Source organism: Nomia melanderi, chromosome 3, assembly GCF_051020985.1.
Source record: "Nomia melanderi isolate GNS246 chromosome 3, iyNomMela1, whole genome shotgun sequence".
NCBI lineage: Eukaryota > Metazoa > Arthropoda > Insecta > Hymenoptera > Halictidae > Nomia > Nomia melanderi.
Window position 1 is genome coordinate 7,102,635 of NC_135001.1, and position 16,260 is coordinate 7,118,894.

The 16,260-nt window shown below is 38.5% G+C and overlaps 1 protein-coding gene across 13 annotated transcripts in view; it reads right to left on the minus strand.

Moving 5' to 3' along the window:
- Window positions 1–16,260, minus strand: part of spri (Src homology 2 domain-containing protein sprint) — a 310,137-nt gene that overhangs the window by 61,056 nt on the left and 232,821 nt on the right. For 5 of the 13 annotated variants that reach the window (XM_076365606.1, XM_031984964.2, XM_031984971.2 and 2 more), the window contains exon 2: window positions 6,233–6,495. The exons of the other annotated variants lie outside the window; for them this stretch is intronic. In XM_076365606.1, the coding sequence (XP_076221721.1) occupies window positions 6,233–6,357 (125 nt within the window). In that variant the 5' untranslated portion in view covers window positions 6,358–6,495. The remainder of the gene's footprint in view (window positions 1–6,232; window positions 6,496–16,260) is intronic. 13 annotated transcript variants of the gene reach the window in all.

The window sequence follows — 16,260 nt, forward strand, 5'->3', positions numbered from 1 at the left end:
TAAATGTAGATGCAAAATAGGTGTTGAATTCTTTTCTTTTTTACATAAATGATTAACGATCAAATAGTTTCATCAAGTACAGATGAAAGAAATTATAAAACGAGTAACAGTAGCTATTTGATTTGACATGACAAGATTATAAAATTTGACATTCAGTGTCACAGTTGGTGCGACGTTATTAGACATGAAATATTAAAATATAGAATTGAAGTTATTCTAATCGAAGTAATTAAAATTTAACTTTTTAATTAAGTAGAAATCTTCATTGAGATTATATTTGCCAATAGGGGATGAGCTTTTCGTTGTCCTTCGTCAAACTTGACTTATCTTCTCTTATATTCGCAATTACTTTTAATCGCAGAGTCACTTATCAATATTTTTCAGCATTTTTTCCACTTTCGATATATATATAATAATTAACGCAAAAAATGGTTTATCATTCTTTCCTATCAGCTAAACTGTCCTTCGCAGCGAATTCTTGAATTGTTTCTAACACATCAACAAGTAGTTATTGAACAACACGTTAATCGAATCATTCTTTTACCGAAGTGTTTAACTTTCACAAAACAAAAGCCAAAGAAACTACCAAAATTATGTTATCACGTTATTTAAACGCTTCGCCTTTAAGGTTTAAAATTATTAAGAGAACAAAGTTAGACAAGTCCAGCCTACGAACAGCTCAATTAATTCCACCGCCCTTTCTGTCCGTCCGTCTCCCTCGAGGCTGAGGGTGTTGTCCCTTACCCTCGTAACCTTCGGGAACATCTGCGAGGAAAATTCAGAGCATGTGTTTAACAGATTCGAACGTTTCCTTTTCTACGTGTATCGTAATTGTCCGCGCAGATTCGTGAACACGTGGGACTGATCTCCCATTGGGTGCTGGCGTGCCCTTTCCCGATAGGTTACTAACGCAGTATATCGGCGAGTCGAGTAAAATATTCTTGTTACAGTTAGGGGTCGTTTATTATGTTCCTGCAAGACGATAAAGTAGTTTCATGAAGTATAGATGAAAGAAATCGTAGAATAAGTAACAGAAGCAATTTGATTCGACACAACGAAATTATAAAATTTGATATTCGTTGCCACAGTTGGTGTAACGGGAATTGTGCTTCAGTTCAAAGCACAGATGCGCTGAGACTTCAGTGTCTTCAAAGCTTTAAATCTTAACCGTAAAGGCTGTCTTCGAAGTTCCAAAGTTTAAACTTAAAGGCTGAATGAATCTTCGAAGCTCTGAAGCTTGATATTAAAGACTGAATTTTCGAAGCTTCAAGAGTCATTTTTGTAGCTTTGAGAGCTCGAAGTGAGTCTCGAGAGTCTTCAACGCTTGAGTCCTTATGCTCGAAAACAATCGGATACCTGAGCCGCCTGTTGCTATATTAACACGGCGTTGAAAATTTCAAAGTTCAATCTCTGTGGCATTTCAAATTTCCTAGGCTTCAGTGTTGTTCTCAACAATTCCTGATCAGATATAGACGAAGTGTTGTGAAATGAACACGCACGAATTAACAAATAAAACTATTTTATTTCAATATTCCACGTGTTGACGCCTTATGCAAAGTTTAGTATTAAATATCAAACTCCATAATCTTACAGTATAAAATCAATTGGTGACCGAAAGTCAGCTCTCGAGTGAAAAGGGTTAATATACTAACAGACGGCTCGAGTCTTGGAGCTTAAAAACCCAAGTGTCGAAGATTTCAGCTTTCAGAGCTCAAGGCTTGAGATTCGATGCTCTGAGCTCAGTTTTACAGCGCTAAACTCGGCTCAGTGGTGCAGAGGCTGCGCTCCACGTGAGTTAGATAAAACCTAGCCTATTTTCCTTTTTTCTTGTCTTCCCCAGTTGTTACCTAGAATCCATAGACAGTGTCCTTATACCTGCACAAAGCTTGATAGGTTATGTATACATGGGTGTTCAGTGTTTGCTCCACATGCTGTGCACAGGAAAAGTTTCAAAAAATCTACGTTCACGTGTGAGCTTCCTAGAATATGGATACGTTTATTTATTGAGCCTATTTCCCAAAAAGTGTCATCTTTATATGGAATCGTTCAACGGCTAATCACCATCACATACTGCATTCTGTCCAGAACGCATTGCAACGGTGGACCAGGCGTCGGCCTGCCGGCAGTACTCGAGTGCCTCGGCCATGTTATCTCTTAGAGCCATGAAAAATGAGTCGTAAAAGAAAGGTAACTTCACAAGGTGGACCTGCTGTCCGCTGCGTACGCCTTCTCGCTAATGTTATTCAAGAAACATTGGTAACATTGTTTCGTCTGCTAGGGGGTAGCAAGATTTTAAAGGCCCCTATACACGTTAAAATCTGCAGGCATCGCTGGGAGCGATAGGTTTGAGCCTTTTCACTTTTTGTTTGAGTGCAACATGTATCATGAAACTGTCGAAGACACAAAACTGTCAGTTGCAGCGGTGTGTCTGCATCGCTGCAGGTTTCAACGTGTATAGGTCCTTAGCCTCCTAAATCTGTCTTTCAAAGGGCATTTGGTTCTGTCATTCGTCACGTGGACCCATTGTTCTGATTTTTACTTAGCTATCCTGGAACGAAAAGAAATTTTCTTCGCTGGTCCTTTCCGGACGGTTTTCGAGGAGCATACGTAAAGCATGTCGCTCACGTGGTCCCGTGATAATCGTGTTTCGTCGATTTTTTTGCTTCCCCTTTGTACTTTCTTCGCGTTCTTTATGCACTCGCCCCTTTCTTTAGTGCGACGGGGTCTTCTTTAGGGCTTCCTGGTGAATTTAATTCCACGCGTGGGATCGCGCTGACCGACACTGGTTCAGGAACTAGGGATATTTATGGGGTGAGCGGCAGTTTAAATCGAGCCAGGGCGAGCGTCTCGCGGATGTGGGATGGTGTGAGAGGGAGACCGAAGGTGGGTTGTTTGTGGAAATTTGTGGACGGGGTGCGATAGTTGTCCTCAAGACGAATTTAACGGTTTTCGGAGTAATGTAGTGAGCGTGAAGATAGCGTAATGCGTTTATATTCATTTGTTGTTTGTGTAAAACGTTGTTTAGAAGAAATTCAAGTAAACATTTCGCGTGAAAGTTAGAATGATAAATTAAAATTACGTTCTTTAGAATTAAATGAATCGTTGAAATATGTAAAATTGCCAGCTTCCGATTTTGTGCGAACGTGTGCTCGACTAATCATAAATAAATTGTTATATAACAATATAAATATGTGATTGTGTAATTTACAATTATAATATTTATATAATTTACTAGTGAATTTATACATTCACTATAATTCATTAATTGTACTTTAGATTAATTTACTATACTTTCTTATAATTTACTAACTTTACATTAAATTAATTTACCATTAATTTACTAATTTTGCTTTAAGTTAATTTCTCATTAACTCTTTGCACTCGAGAGGCGACTCTCCCAGTCACCTGATTTCAAACACTAAAACTATAAAATCGTCACTGTAATTTACAAATTTTACTTCAAATTAATTCTCCATTAATTTATCACATACAATACCCATACAACTCACTATAAATATAAACAAGCTACTACACAAAGACATTATAATCGTCACTACGAGCCAACGATGCATCGAATAGAGACGTTCCTTCAGTTCTCGAGCCGGCGGGTGCATCCACCAGCGCATCGATCGAACCGCAAAACCGGCAGAAGAAGCACGACGAATGAACTGTCACCGGCGGGGAAATCGATTTTAATCAGCGGTTAATATGAAATATGATAGCAAAGTGGCCGACCGCGCGAAGCCCTTCGGTTTATTCTTACGTAAGCCTCTTAGCCGTAATCCGCTTTGGGCCTCTGCGAATAGACCCGGGACGAGATTCATTATTTCCTTTTTTCCCTTTTTTTTATCCATTCACCGTTTTTTCTCCCTCTCTGTCTCTCTCGTTCCAACGAGCATTTCTCGTCCGAGGGTTCGTGGCCTCAGCGTGTAGTAATAGGACTCTCCTCGAGTGGATACCAATTAGGGGTGGTTCCCTTCACGAAAATAAAATTCAACGTGTTTTTCCGCGAATCGTTTTCAAGAATCGGTTTTTGTCCGTTTGCAAGCAGAATCCCGATTGAATTTCAATGGGTAAGTATCAAGTTTACCGAACATTTCAAACCGATAATGATATCTCATGTTTCCAGTGACGAGTCGTTTTACCGAAATGGAATTCACGGATTACCATATCCACAGTGGAAGAGATGAATAGTAACGATGGAAATTATGCCTGGTAAATATTAATGAGTGTAAATCGAAAGTATATTATTTCCTTTTAATTCGTAAACAACACTTTCCGGTAAAATTAATGTCTGTGTTTCATATTTTGTATTTTTTGTCCATGATTTTACATAATCAAGGAATTTATTAAATGTACAGACGGTATTATTAAGAAAATTGAATCCTTATTCGAGAGTTTTGGTAGAACTGTTTGAACTGAAGAAATGTTTTTGTAAGTAAAATTAGCGACGATTGTAAATTGAATTACTGCATCAAGGAGTGAGGTATAACTTCCTTAAACTTTTCGAACACGAACATCTTCACCATTGAAATTTCAGTCTAACCGCTCGGTAGAAAGTTTACCGCAAGGAAAATTCTCCTCGAACTTCGAAATTCTACGCGGATTTCGTTGCTGAATTACTTAACGGCAGATTGAAACACAGATTCGCGGCACGGTGAACCATGTACGATCTACGGTACGTCCGACATAAATACTGGAACGTCATTTTATTTCCGTTGGATGTAGAAATATTGTTTTATGCAATAAATCAAACTATTGCTATTTTTTTCCTTTATTCTAATGAAAGAAATGTATCTTGTAAAAATGTTTAGAAAAATTTCAATGTTTATAGCAAAAGATGATTAATTTTTTCACTTACTCGTCACTACGCGAGAATTAGTATAACGTGGAAAATGCGATGCCAAATTGCGATGTCTTTGCTATGAAAGAGTAAGTAACATCGAATAAAGCGCACAAAATTCTCATGGCTATCAACGTGTTAAGGGGTTAAGATCCTCAGACAGTCAACGTGTTAAAGGGCTAAAATTCTGAGACAGTCAACGCGTTAAAGGGTTGAAATTCCGAGACAGTCGACGTGTTAAAGGATTAAGATTCTCAGATCGTCGGTCTATTAAAAGATTCGAATTTTGAGGCAGTCAACGTGTTAAAATATTAAAACCGTCACACAGTCGACGTATTAAACTGTTAAAATTTTCAGTCAGTCAACGTGTTAAAGGCTTAAAATTCCGAGGCACCCAAGATGTTAAAAATTGTACTAAAAAAAATCGAATGGGAGGTGAGAATTATGTAAACGCAAAAAACGCAGGATGCGCGATGTCGTCGCGAGAATTTCCATTTCCGGCGTTCGGTCCACGATGGTCGTCGGCGGCGGCGGCGGCGGGATCAATAAACGCAGGTGCCGGGAATGGGAACTGCAACGGAACGCGATACTCGTAGTGTAACGCACACCGGTTCGCGTATCGATTAATAATTAACACGCGGTTTCGTGGCCTCGCGATCGGTCCTCCTGCTTTCCTTAACAGCGTACATACAGCACCGCACACGTAATTATTCGAACGACAGAGATTTTACGCTTCATCCCCTGTTCCGACCGTCGAGCGTGACCTGGTAGTCAATTTTAATCGTGGGTCTTCGACTGTGTCGAACCACGATCGAAATCACTGTAATGCAGTATTTGATACATTTCATTATCATACTTCACTAATATAATTACATGGTGAATTTGGTAACATTGTCGTAATTAGTGACAAGACAGTTTCATCGTGACTGATCGAAATCTGCAATGACGAGTAGAAAGGAATAGAACTTAACTGTGAATAACTATGTATAACAATATAGTATATAGGAAACGATATAGGTAATAAGATAAAAACTAAGTTTCCTATAAAAAGAAGAACACAAAATTACAAAAATTACGAACATGATGAAATGAGGCGACATAATAGAATTCGACAAATGACAATATTCTAAAGCGTAAAGCGAAATTGGGGCAAGCGTTACATAATTAAAAATCGACGAATTACCTCGTAATTAGCAATGAAAGTTTCAACTTGTATTATAATCTACCCTAGAAAGTTGCAAGGTGAAATAATCTTACTTTCCAAACGTAATATTCCAAACGTAAGCCAATTCTAGGACAATATATAATTACAATAATTACACGCATACGTACACAAACAAAGAGGTAGACAGAAAAATAGAAAATGAGCTTTCAATGGGAAAAGTTTACCTTTTCACGCCAATTTCCGCGTACCGGCCCCTCGTCGCTCGAGTGGCCACGCTCCGACCGTTCCCAGGATTCGTGTACAGCGTCAGTATGTCACTGTTAATGTTGTTCAAAATCGGCGGCAACATTATTGTTACCGAAAATCCGCACTGTACAATTTCACGGATCAATCACACACAATGCTCTCCTCTTTCCCTCGCTTCGTTCTTCTGTTTCTTCGTTTTCTTCTTCGCTGACTGTTCCTCGGGCGCGTTCGGCTTTCGGATCTGAGGAGAATTTTCTAGGTTGCCGACTTCTGTTCGATCACACAGCGTCTTCCGGAGAAGAAGTTCTCGCTTCGAGGATCGGTCGATGTGTTTCGATCGTCGTGGTATTCTTTGTTTTATCGGTTTGCGGGTGAGGATGAGATTTTCTATGCTACTCTATGTTCGACTCTACTTCTAACTTTACTTTCTACTGCTATTTCTAAGGAACTGCTATTTCTAGCTCTGTGTTCTATGGAGAGGTCTGTGCTACTGTATACTTGACAATTGTACTGAGGATGCTTATACAAATTAACATTCTACTCGTCGAGTGATTGAACGATCACTCTTTTGATCGATCTGGTTAAATTATGATCGATGTTTCCAAGTATCGGCGTAATTTTTGTTTTTCTTCTTTCTGTATTACATTTGCAACAATTTCAAATATTTTTATCGATCGTCGATCAATTTTGAACGAAATTCTATACCGATTAACAGACTATTATTGAATATGTTATAATAAAAATTTCTTTATCGAATTTAAATTTCATAAGAAACGTTTTCCAAACGTAAAACAGAGGTTTCCTTTATTCTAAAACAAAAACCCAATTTGTATAAAATCCACAGTCCATCAGAAACGAATGTCTTCTAACATATCAAATTCTAAATACAGGGTGTGTCGATAGAAAAATATCTGTACCAACTTGTCCATTGTCTACTTAGAAGTATTAAGAAAAATTGAGAATCAGCCCCTGTACTCGGTGATCGCAGAAGAAAAAAAAAAACAATCGAAACAGACTGAGAATCAATGTGATTCGTGACAAGGGTTTCGAGGTGCAATAAAACGGGAAATCGTTCCTCGAACGAGAGGAAGGTGCACTAATACGAGCTGGAGGAGAAGTATAGCCGCGTCATAAATGACTTAATGGCGTGATAATTTATTGTTGGCGGTTCTCTTTCGCACCCTAGGCCAGCGACGCTAGTCGCTTGCTTGGGGTGCGATAGAAATCGCCGTGAAATATTACGCGAACTTCTGGCGGAAAGGCAAACGAAAAAAATTAGTCGCGCTGAGACACTGGGGGAATGGGAACACGTGGCAATTATTTGTTGCTTCCCCTGGCGAGGCAGGTGACGGAACAAGTGTTAAGGGATTATTGCGAATTCCAACTCTAGCAATAAATTCTTAACTTTCCCTTTGTATTATATATAGGTTCATTTCGAGCTAGATGACCAGATGTCACTGAGACTGCGAAATATCTATATTTTTAATTGTTTTTAGTGGTGTGTTGAATTTTGCACAGAAGCTTATTTAATTGTTTTTATTTGCATTTGCTTTCATAAGTTATTTTTACAAATAGCTTTTATGTCTTTTTTGTGAGAATTTTCTGATCGCAATCTACCTCAATCGAAATGAAGCAGATTTAATTAATCCTTATAGAATCCATTTGATGTTTCTGTTCGACACTCAAAGACATATCGATGCAATTTAATAAATTCAAGTGAATCAATTGAATCGAAATTCATGATTCTTGAATTAGTAGTGATGGCTTCGAAATCGATTTGTCCTTTAAAAATACAAAATTTATACAAGATATTTTACTCCTGTGCTGTACAATGGTCCATTGCGCATAGATCGAAATGAAAGTCTATTTTGCGATCACCAATAATTACTTTCAAAGTAAAGCCCTTACAATGAATGAAAAATTTCTTCCAACTTCTAGAAGATCATTAACCCTTGCATTCACAATCATATTTCCATTCTCTTCCACACGATTCCTCACGTTTTTTCAAAATTTTGAATCCTCCGAATCTCAATTGTTTGAAACACCCTGGCGTCGACATTCCTACAGAATCTAATACATCCATTCAGATCATACAAACTAGAAGTTTAAAAGTAACCAATTACGATACACGTCTCTATAAATTCATCGAACTCGTCAAAATCAATACAGAATCGGTATAAATTTCGCAAAATCCGACAAACATGAAAGTAACGCGTCCATCAAGCTACATACTGTGAAATTACAATAACAATTTACAATGTCCCGTTACGAAGAACAATCGCCGCGAAAATTGACTCGAACCCGACCTCGTTCGGCACCCGCTCCATCAGCCTCCGTTGCGGTCGTAGGAAAAAAAAAGGTCCCGACGTCTAGAAATTTCGTGGAGGAAGGAGAACGCGATCAAAGTTCTGGGAACGCGCGGATATAAAGGCAGGCACCGACTGGTCTATGGAACGTGCTATATTACCGATATACCTCGGACGAGAATGAGAGAAAAGGAGAGAAAGAGAGAGAAAAAGAGAGACTAGACGACAAAAAGAAACAGAGAGGAAACGGTGGAGCGCGCAATTCGGGAAACGCCTCCGATATTGGACCGACGAAAAATGGCTGGATGCGATGAGGTAAGGAGGCGAGAGGAAACCAACGATTGCTAGCTCGCTCGCTCGCTTGTTCCTCGGTTCATCGATCCTCGGCTACCGTGTTTAGATTTCCGACTCTCGGTATCAGAGGTTTTTTTCTTTCTACGGTTCTACGGGACACGACTTTCACCGTTATTAGGGGACACGCCGGAGAACACGGCTACCGACGCCGGAATTATGTTTTGTAATAAACGGACGACGGAGATAGGGAGAGTCCGCAGCAGTTTTTTCCTTGGATTATGATCTGGGGAATTGTGTATCTGATCTGATTGTTACTCTTGGGTTACGGTATTGGAATAATGTACTTTTCATGTGTTTGTTTGCTTTTGTTCGCTTTCGGTTTGTTCTTTTTGGAGCTGCTTGGTTGTTCTATGTGGAATATTGATATTATAATTGTTATGGTTGAGTGGATTGGCTTTGCTTTAGGGTTTTAATGAGAGGATCTTCTTCTCTCTGTTGTGTTCAATATTTTTTAGTTGTTTGTGTGAATTTTGGATATTTCGAGTCGGGATTTGGTGAAATTTCTGATGACATCAGTTATGATTTGCCCAAAGTTCTAATAGTTTGAGTCATGATCTGAGTAAACTTCTGATGTTTTATGTTATGACTGGTCTAAAGTTTTAATATCATACGCTGCGATTTGCCTAATATTAGGAATCATAGTTACGTTAAATACTGAACTCCAAGGAATATTTTGAAAGTTACGTACATCATCGAAGTGAGTATTATTTACAAGATTTTTACTTCTTAAACCACGTACAAGATCCGAGGTACCCCGTTACCCATTCTAAATATGTTAAACGCCAACGATCTTTCCAGCGAGCAGAGTTACTTAGTTTCCACGATTTCACCATTGTCTCGAATACTATACATCAGGTACACAATCGAAAGAACAAGAACTACACGAATTGCTCAAGGATCAAAATAACTGACTCCACTTTCCAAACATTCTAAAATTCTAATCTTGTAATACTTCCTCCCTTTTTCGTTTATGGAATTTCATTCAATTTTTCTGCATTTCTTTCTGTGCAGTCAATCAATTTGACAAATGAACGGCTCAGATACATCCCGATGTTGTTTCGAGCACGTTGCGACGAGGACGTGTCGCGCCTATTGAAAATCACAGGACGCGCGCGCGCGTACGATAAATAAAGCTCGCCAGGGGTGGTTTACGTTTCAGCCTTTTAACTGCTGTGGTTTACGGTGGATCGGCCGTGGAACAACGTGTCACGTACACGGCTTAATTGCGATCGATCACAGGCTGCGCTGCACCCGCATTAATATTAAATACGACATTCGATGCGCGGGTCACATGGAGAGGAAACGGCGGATCTGCCGATTTCGAGGGACGAAACCGTGTAACGCGGCAAACACTCAACGATGCAAATCAGGTTTCCGGTGTTCATCCGCTCTGGCGGATGATTCTCCGGTGAATTCTAACACTTCCGCCCCTACAATTCGTCGATTTAACCCTTATGTTGGCAACTAGCTACATTGGATACTGATTTTGAAACTTTCTTCTATAAAATTCTGTTTCGATTCTGGTGAATATTTGATAACATTGCTTTGGATTTTCATTCTTTTTTAACATTGTTAACTACTTTACGCTTATAACTTTTATCTGTATAATTTCGTATTGATTCTCGTGAAAATTTAACGACTTCCTTTTGGATGTCCATTGTTTAAAAAATTTTTTTACGTAGATCTTTGCTTCATACATAAAGAATTTAGGTAAAAATATTGTAATATTTTGGTTGCCAAGATAATTCAGCAATATTAGGTCATTCCATAAGAATGAAGTTTATATTATTTCCTAGTATAGATAATTATTTAGGGAAAAGATACGCGCATACTGTATCGTGTATAATACGTGCGGGTCTTTCTGAGAATTTCATTCTCCGCGTACCGTTCGCTACAAAGATAAAATGACTCCCTGGAACAAACTGATGTGTCATTAAATAAAGTCGAGCAGTCGCGACCGGGAAATTTCGCGAAAGCATAAAAATTCTGCTACATTTAAAGCGACGCAAGATAACGGAAATGAACAGCAGGACGTATAAGGTACAGCACAATACAACACAATATGTACAATAAAATATTATCCTTCAACTAAGAATATTTAAATGCAATGAATATAATGAAATATAATAAAACTCAACATTTAAATAGAGTAAAATCAAATAAAAATATTTTTAACAAAATGTATTTTTCAACTAGAAATATTTCAATATAATGAACGTAATGAAATATAACGAAACATAAATATAATGAATATAATAAAATATAACGAAATATAACGAAATATAAATATAATAAAATCAAATATTCAGATGGAATGTGAGAAATATTTCTTCTCCAAATTCTCGACACGGCGAGTTTGAGGAGCCCCCTTGGTGTTTCTAGGTTATGACTTCTAAGACACCTTGGCTGGCTGTCAACGGACATTCCTACTCCCGCTAGTCTAAAAGTCTAGAGACTCGTCTAAAAGCTGTTCGTTCATGAAGTGGCACGAGGTTCACGGTTTCCTTTCCAATTTCGAAACACGTTTCCGTCGTTGAAAATAATTTCCTAGGATCCGGCACGGTTTAACCGAAAATTAGGGACTCGATTACGAGACGTCGCGACGGTTGGCCAGGCTTCAATCACGCGAACCAGAGTTCAGGATATTGCCCGTCTGCCACTGAATAGCTCTCGCTATGTGTTTCGTTTATAATTTCGATCGTTTACGTGTAACCTTATCAAAGAATAGCAGTTAACAAGAATAACTAGTATCAATAATGAGATAAAACAAGACGCAAACTGAGTACTTATTATTAGATCAGCTTTCTTTAGCTTAACCATCAAGTGGCAGACGTAGTAGTGTTTAAACCGAATGCACTCAATCCTGTTTTCATACGACTTTGATGTAAAACGAATTATTTTTCTCTTTTTATAAGATTTGCTGCATTCAATGAAAACTAGAAAGAAATTAATTTTCTTTTTTGACGATTTGGTTTGATTTAACCATCGCAATATCGGCGATTCTAGAGTCCATGCAAACAAACCTACGTCTTTTAAACTTATACTTTGTTATTTTATTGTTCTTTCTCAATTGCCAAGGAATATTATGCTTAGAGATTATAACAAAAGTAATAGTCATCGGCTCAGTAATATCTACATTCTAACATGAATTTTCATTCTATTATGTTATTGATTTTTTAGGTATGTAACCAATCTCTATTCTTCTGTGGGTACAGTATATTCTTTTACTCGAATCCAGTATGATAAAACAGAATTGGGTGTAGCGTGTAAAACGGGAGAACAGGGATCGCATCCCGCGATCGAGTCGTCCGCGATCCGCGCGCATTAAACCGGGACGAATGCTAGATACTCGTACAATAAACCGACCATAAAATCGTACGGTACGAGCGATCGTTCGGTTTCTCGGTTTCTTCCTCTCTTCTCGCTCGTTTCCTTCGTAGGATAGAACGAGGGAGAGAGAGAGAGAGAGGCCGAGATTGCAGCGTTGATCTTTATGCACAGGTTTGCAGCGAAGTTATGCAACTGGTGACACGTAACGAGCGTCAGAATGCAGCGTAGGAAAGTGGAGCAGCCGAGAGCCGTTTCAAAATCAAAGTCTCGAGACGCCACGGTCGCGAGGGGACGTCTTTGAACACCGAAAACGATACTTCGGGAATGTTAGTTGCTTCCGTTGGATGAATCGCAATCGGATTACACGATTTTCAGAATTTGATACGGGAACCGTCTAATATTATCATTGATTATTATAGAACTGTTCACGTATTTTTCTGCTCTTTTCTTTAATGAGAGTTTATCGTCGTGACAACTACTGTGTCATTAGTAATTGCATTACTTTCGTCCAGAATTTTTACGGAATCTTTGAGGCAAAAATGACAGAAGACAAAGTTGCACGGTTTTCAATGATCGGGTAGTGTATAACTGTTTTTTAAATAAATATTAATAAACAGCAATGAATGTTGTAAATATAAATATTGTAAAGCATATTCTAAATATCTATAGTAAATCATACCAAGAACCTAAGGCGATCTCCAACTTCTTTTAATGTAATGCTATCCCTTTCTCCATGAAAGCGATACATTCTAACGGAAAAGGTAAAACACTCTAACCACGAAAAGCTAGCGTCAAGTTGAAACGCCGACTTCGAGAAAGAAAATCGGTTTCTCCAGAGAATTCAAAAGCGTTTCGAGACTTTTTGCCAGCAATGTACGCAACGCGAAGCGTGAAGTTCACGGTTTTCCACGAGCAAAAACCACTTCGCGTTACGCGACGAGCCTCGAGGGTATTCTAGGAGTTGCCATCCGTGCATCGGATCTACTTTTTTCTCTTCACGGTCGTCCAGGCGATAATTCATCGCAGCTCCAAGATGAAATTCATTTCTCAAACGCCACGATTCAGGAAAGACGCGCTCGGCTCTCCTCGAGGAAAACTGTTCCCACGTCACGGCACGCGATGAAAAGAAAGAATCGCTCTCTCGATCGTCCTAGAATCGCTCACCGTGAACCATCGTGCATTCAATTCTGTCGGGCCTCTTTTTCTGGGACTTCTTCCACGCGAATCTGGTTTCGTAACTCTAAACGACATTCGGGTCGAATGCGATTCGCGTGAACCTACCGAACACATTTTTCCCAGCATTTGAATACCGCGTGTGACGTAAAAAAATTAGACAACGAACTGGCGACTATTCTTTGGAATTGCAAATCATACGACGAAATTGTTGTCCCGATGAATAAGGATATTTTATTCTTGAATCTTCAACGGATTCGGCGGGAAATACTGGGAATATATTTAATTACTGTTAAAAGAGGATCGAAGTATGTTTCAGATGAATTTAATATTTTATAATATCTTCGCACTTAAAAAACTATTGAGAAATAATGATCTTGTCAAATTTTTATTTGATGATTATAAAATATAGTACACAATTTTATGGTATTATCGTATTAACAATAAGTTAAAATTTAATCATTTAACGCCTTCGATGGATATAGTGCTAAATAAAAAATGAGCAAGCAAATTTTTATTTTTACAATAGGAATGCCCATTTCCGATCTCCAGTGGATCGAGTGAAGAATATTCGGTTATCCAGCGAAATAATTAAACTGAAACGAAGGAGATCGAACGAGATAATTTAAATTCCGCATAGGTATCTCGAATCTCGCGTGATTTCCTGTCACGTCCGTGATCCGTATCGATCGCGGGCCGATTTTTACAGGCAGAAAGTAATTTGCGAGGTTCCGTCCTGAAGATGCATTGTCGTCCGTGATCCTAATAAAGCGTGACGCGCGAAATACTCAAACCATTACGCGGGAACCGGGATCAATCGGCGAAAGGCGCGCACAGAGAAAGTTCTGTTCGACTCAGTTTCCTCGAATCCCCTAATTCAACGTTCAACACCTGTTCTCTCTCACAACCGGCGACTAATGCGTACCTCCATCAGCGATTTTTCAACCTGATCATCCTCGGATCATCAACAAGATTTCCGTTTCATCCTCGATCGCTGAATCATCGGCTAAGTCAAAATTTACTTTCGAACTCTCGACGCTTCAGTTCCTAACGATTTCTAAATGTTTATCTCATCAATTAATAAATTAAACTTGTTTCTAAATTTATTTCTAAATTAGTCAACTTTATAATCAGTACATTTGCTCATAAAAATAGTGAATTGGAAAACAAATGTAGTTAGAAACTGAATGAAGTTTCTAATTCAGAGTCTATAATTTTGATTAAAAAGTGAACCCTTCGGCCTCGACAGGCATTCAATTCGATACAGAAAAATCGTAAAACTCGATATTCAATGTATCAAACTCCACATAACGTATTAACAATACAATACTGAAATAATATATTTCAAACCTTTGATTCTTTGTCATTCCTACTTAATACGATCAATAATTTAACCAATATTTCATTAGAGAGCGATGAGTACGTACAGCGAAAAGGCTTTCGAGTGCAAAACGTTAATCGATAACGTTATTAACATGCTTACCGTGTTACATTTTCTCTACTATCTAACTATCATAGAAAACCGAATGTTCTACCACACATGAAAATCCAATAACCGAATCCAATTTTTTTAAAGGAAATCACTAGTTGACGTAAACCGATGTTTATCGAGTTGCTTATACACGACGAAGGTCCTCGTTAGACGATTATTATTGCGAATTTTATGGATATCACGTTTCACATGATTATCCGAAACTCGTTGCAATTGGTAATAGTTGAACGCGTATTCATTTGATTTTGCTAGGTATGCGATCAAACCGCCGACCGAATGTATAAATTTCTTTTCGATCCTTTCCTGTAACTGGGCTTTCGGAAATCCGCAGCCGCGCGAGCAGATCGCAGTTTAATTAATACGTGCAGCTCCAGGTACGCGGCTCTAATTAATACGTGCTAGACTCACCTCGCTTCTTCGAACAACACACGCCACCCATAATTCCCGGCGATGTCGACGGGCACTCGAAACGAGCGAGTATCGCGATAAACAAGCTCCGCGCCGAATGCAACTCAAACCGATTATCGAAACGACGTTATTAAACCGATAAGGCGAGACACACGTCGGGTTGCACAATTAAATTTTATCTCTAGCCGCGAGCAACACTTCGAATTTCGTGCACGGTCATAATAACACGGCGCGCTTCTTATTGCTTTCTCCGAAAACAAGTGGGTCAACATTTAATTGCCAATCGGGCTCCCGAACAGTATTTTACACGTTGTTACGTTCGATGTACAAATACAATTTTAGCGGGTTTATTATTCTCCCGTTGACGCTAAGCAGAACCGAAGGCGAGGAACGAGGTATATGAATTTCAATTATCGAGAGGACGGGGATCGATTGGAATTCATTTAGGCAGTTAACGCTCGACACGTTGAAGACGATAATTTGTTAATATTGAATTACCTTGAACGCTGACTTATGTATGTTCAACTCCACAATATTGGAAAGTAAAGTTTCATCTTCTATTTAATTTTATATATTTTAAGAATTTATTAGATATCCAAACTGAAAGTTGATTAATAATTATTCAAAAATTGATGATTATATAATTAACGATTAGTCAAAAGTCGATTATATAATGAACGATTAATCAAAAGTGAATGACTATGTAATTATCAGCTCATCCAGATTTAATTAGCCTTCATAATACATAGTGATCAATATTGCATGAGAAAAACTTCGAGCTGCTAGTTTCGTATAACAGGAAAACTTCCAAACGTGAATAATGAAATAATTAAATCGTTTCGTAATTGTCAATTCTACATAAAAATGTTCAATGTCGTCGATATTATCCTCGAAGCTTTAACACTAGAACTATGGGTCAAAATGATCCAGTCGTGAATGTTTC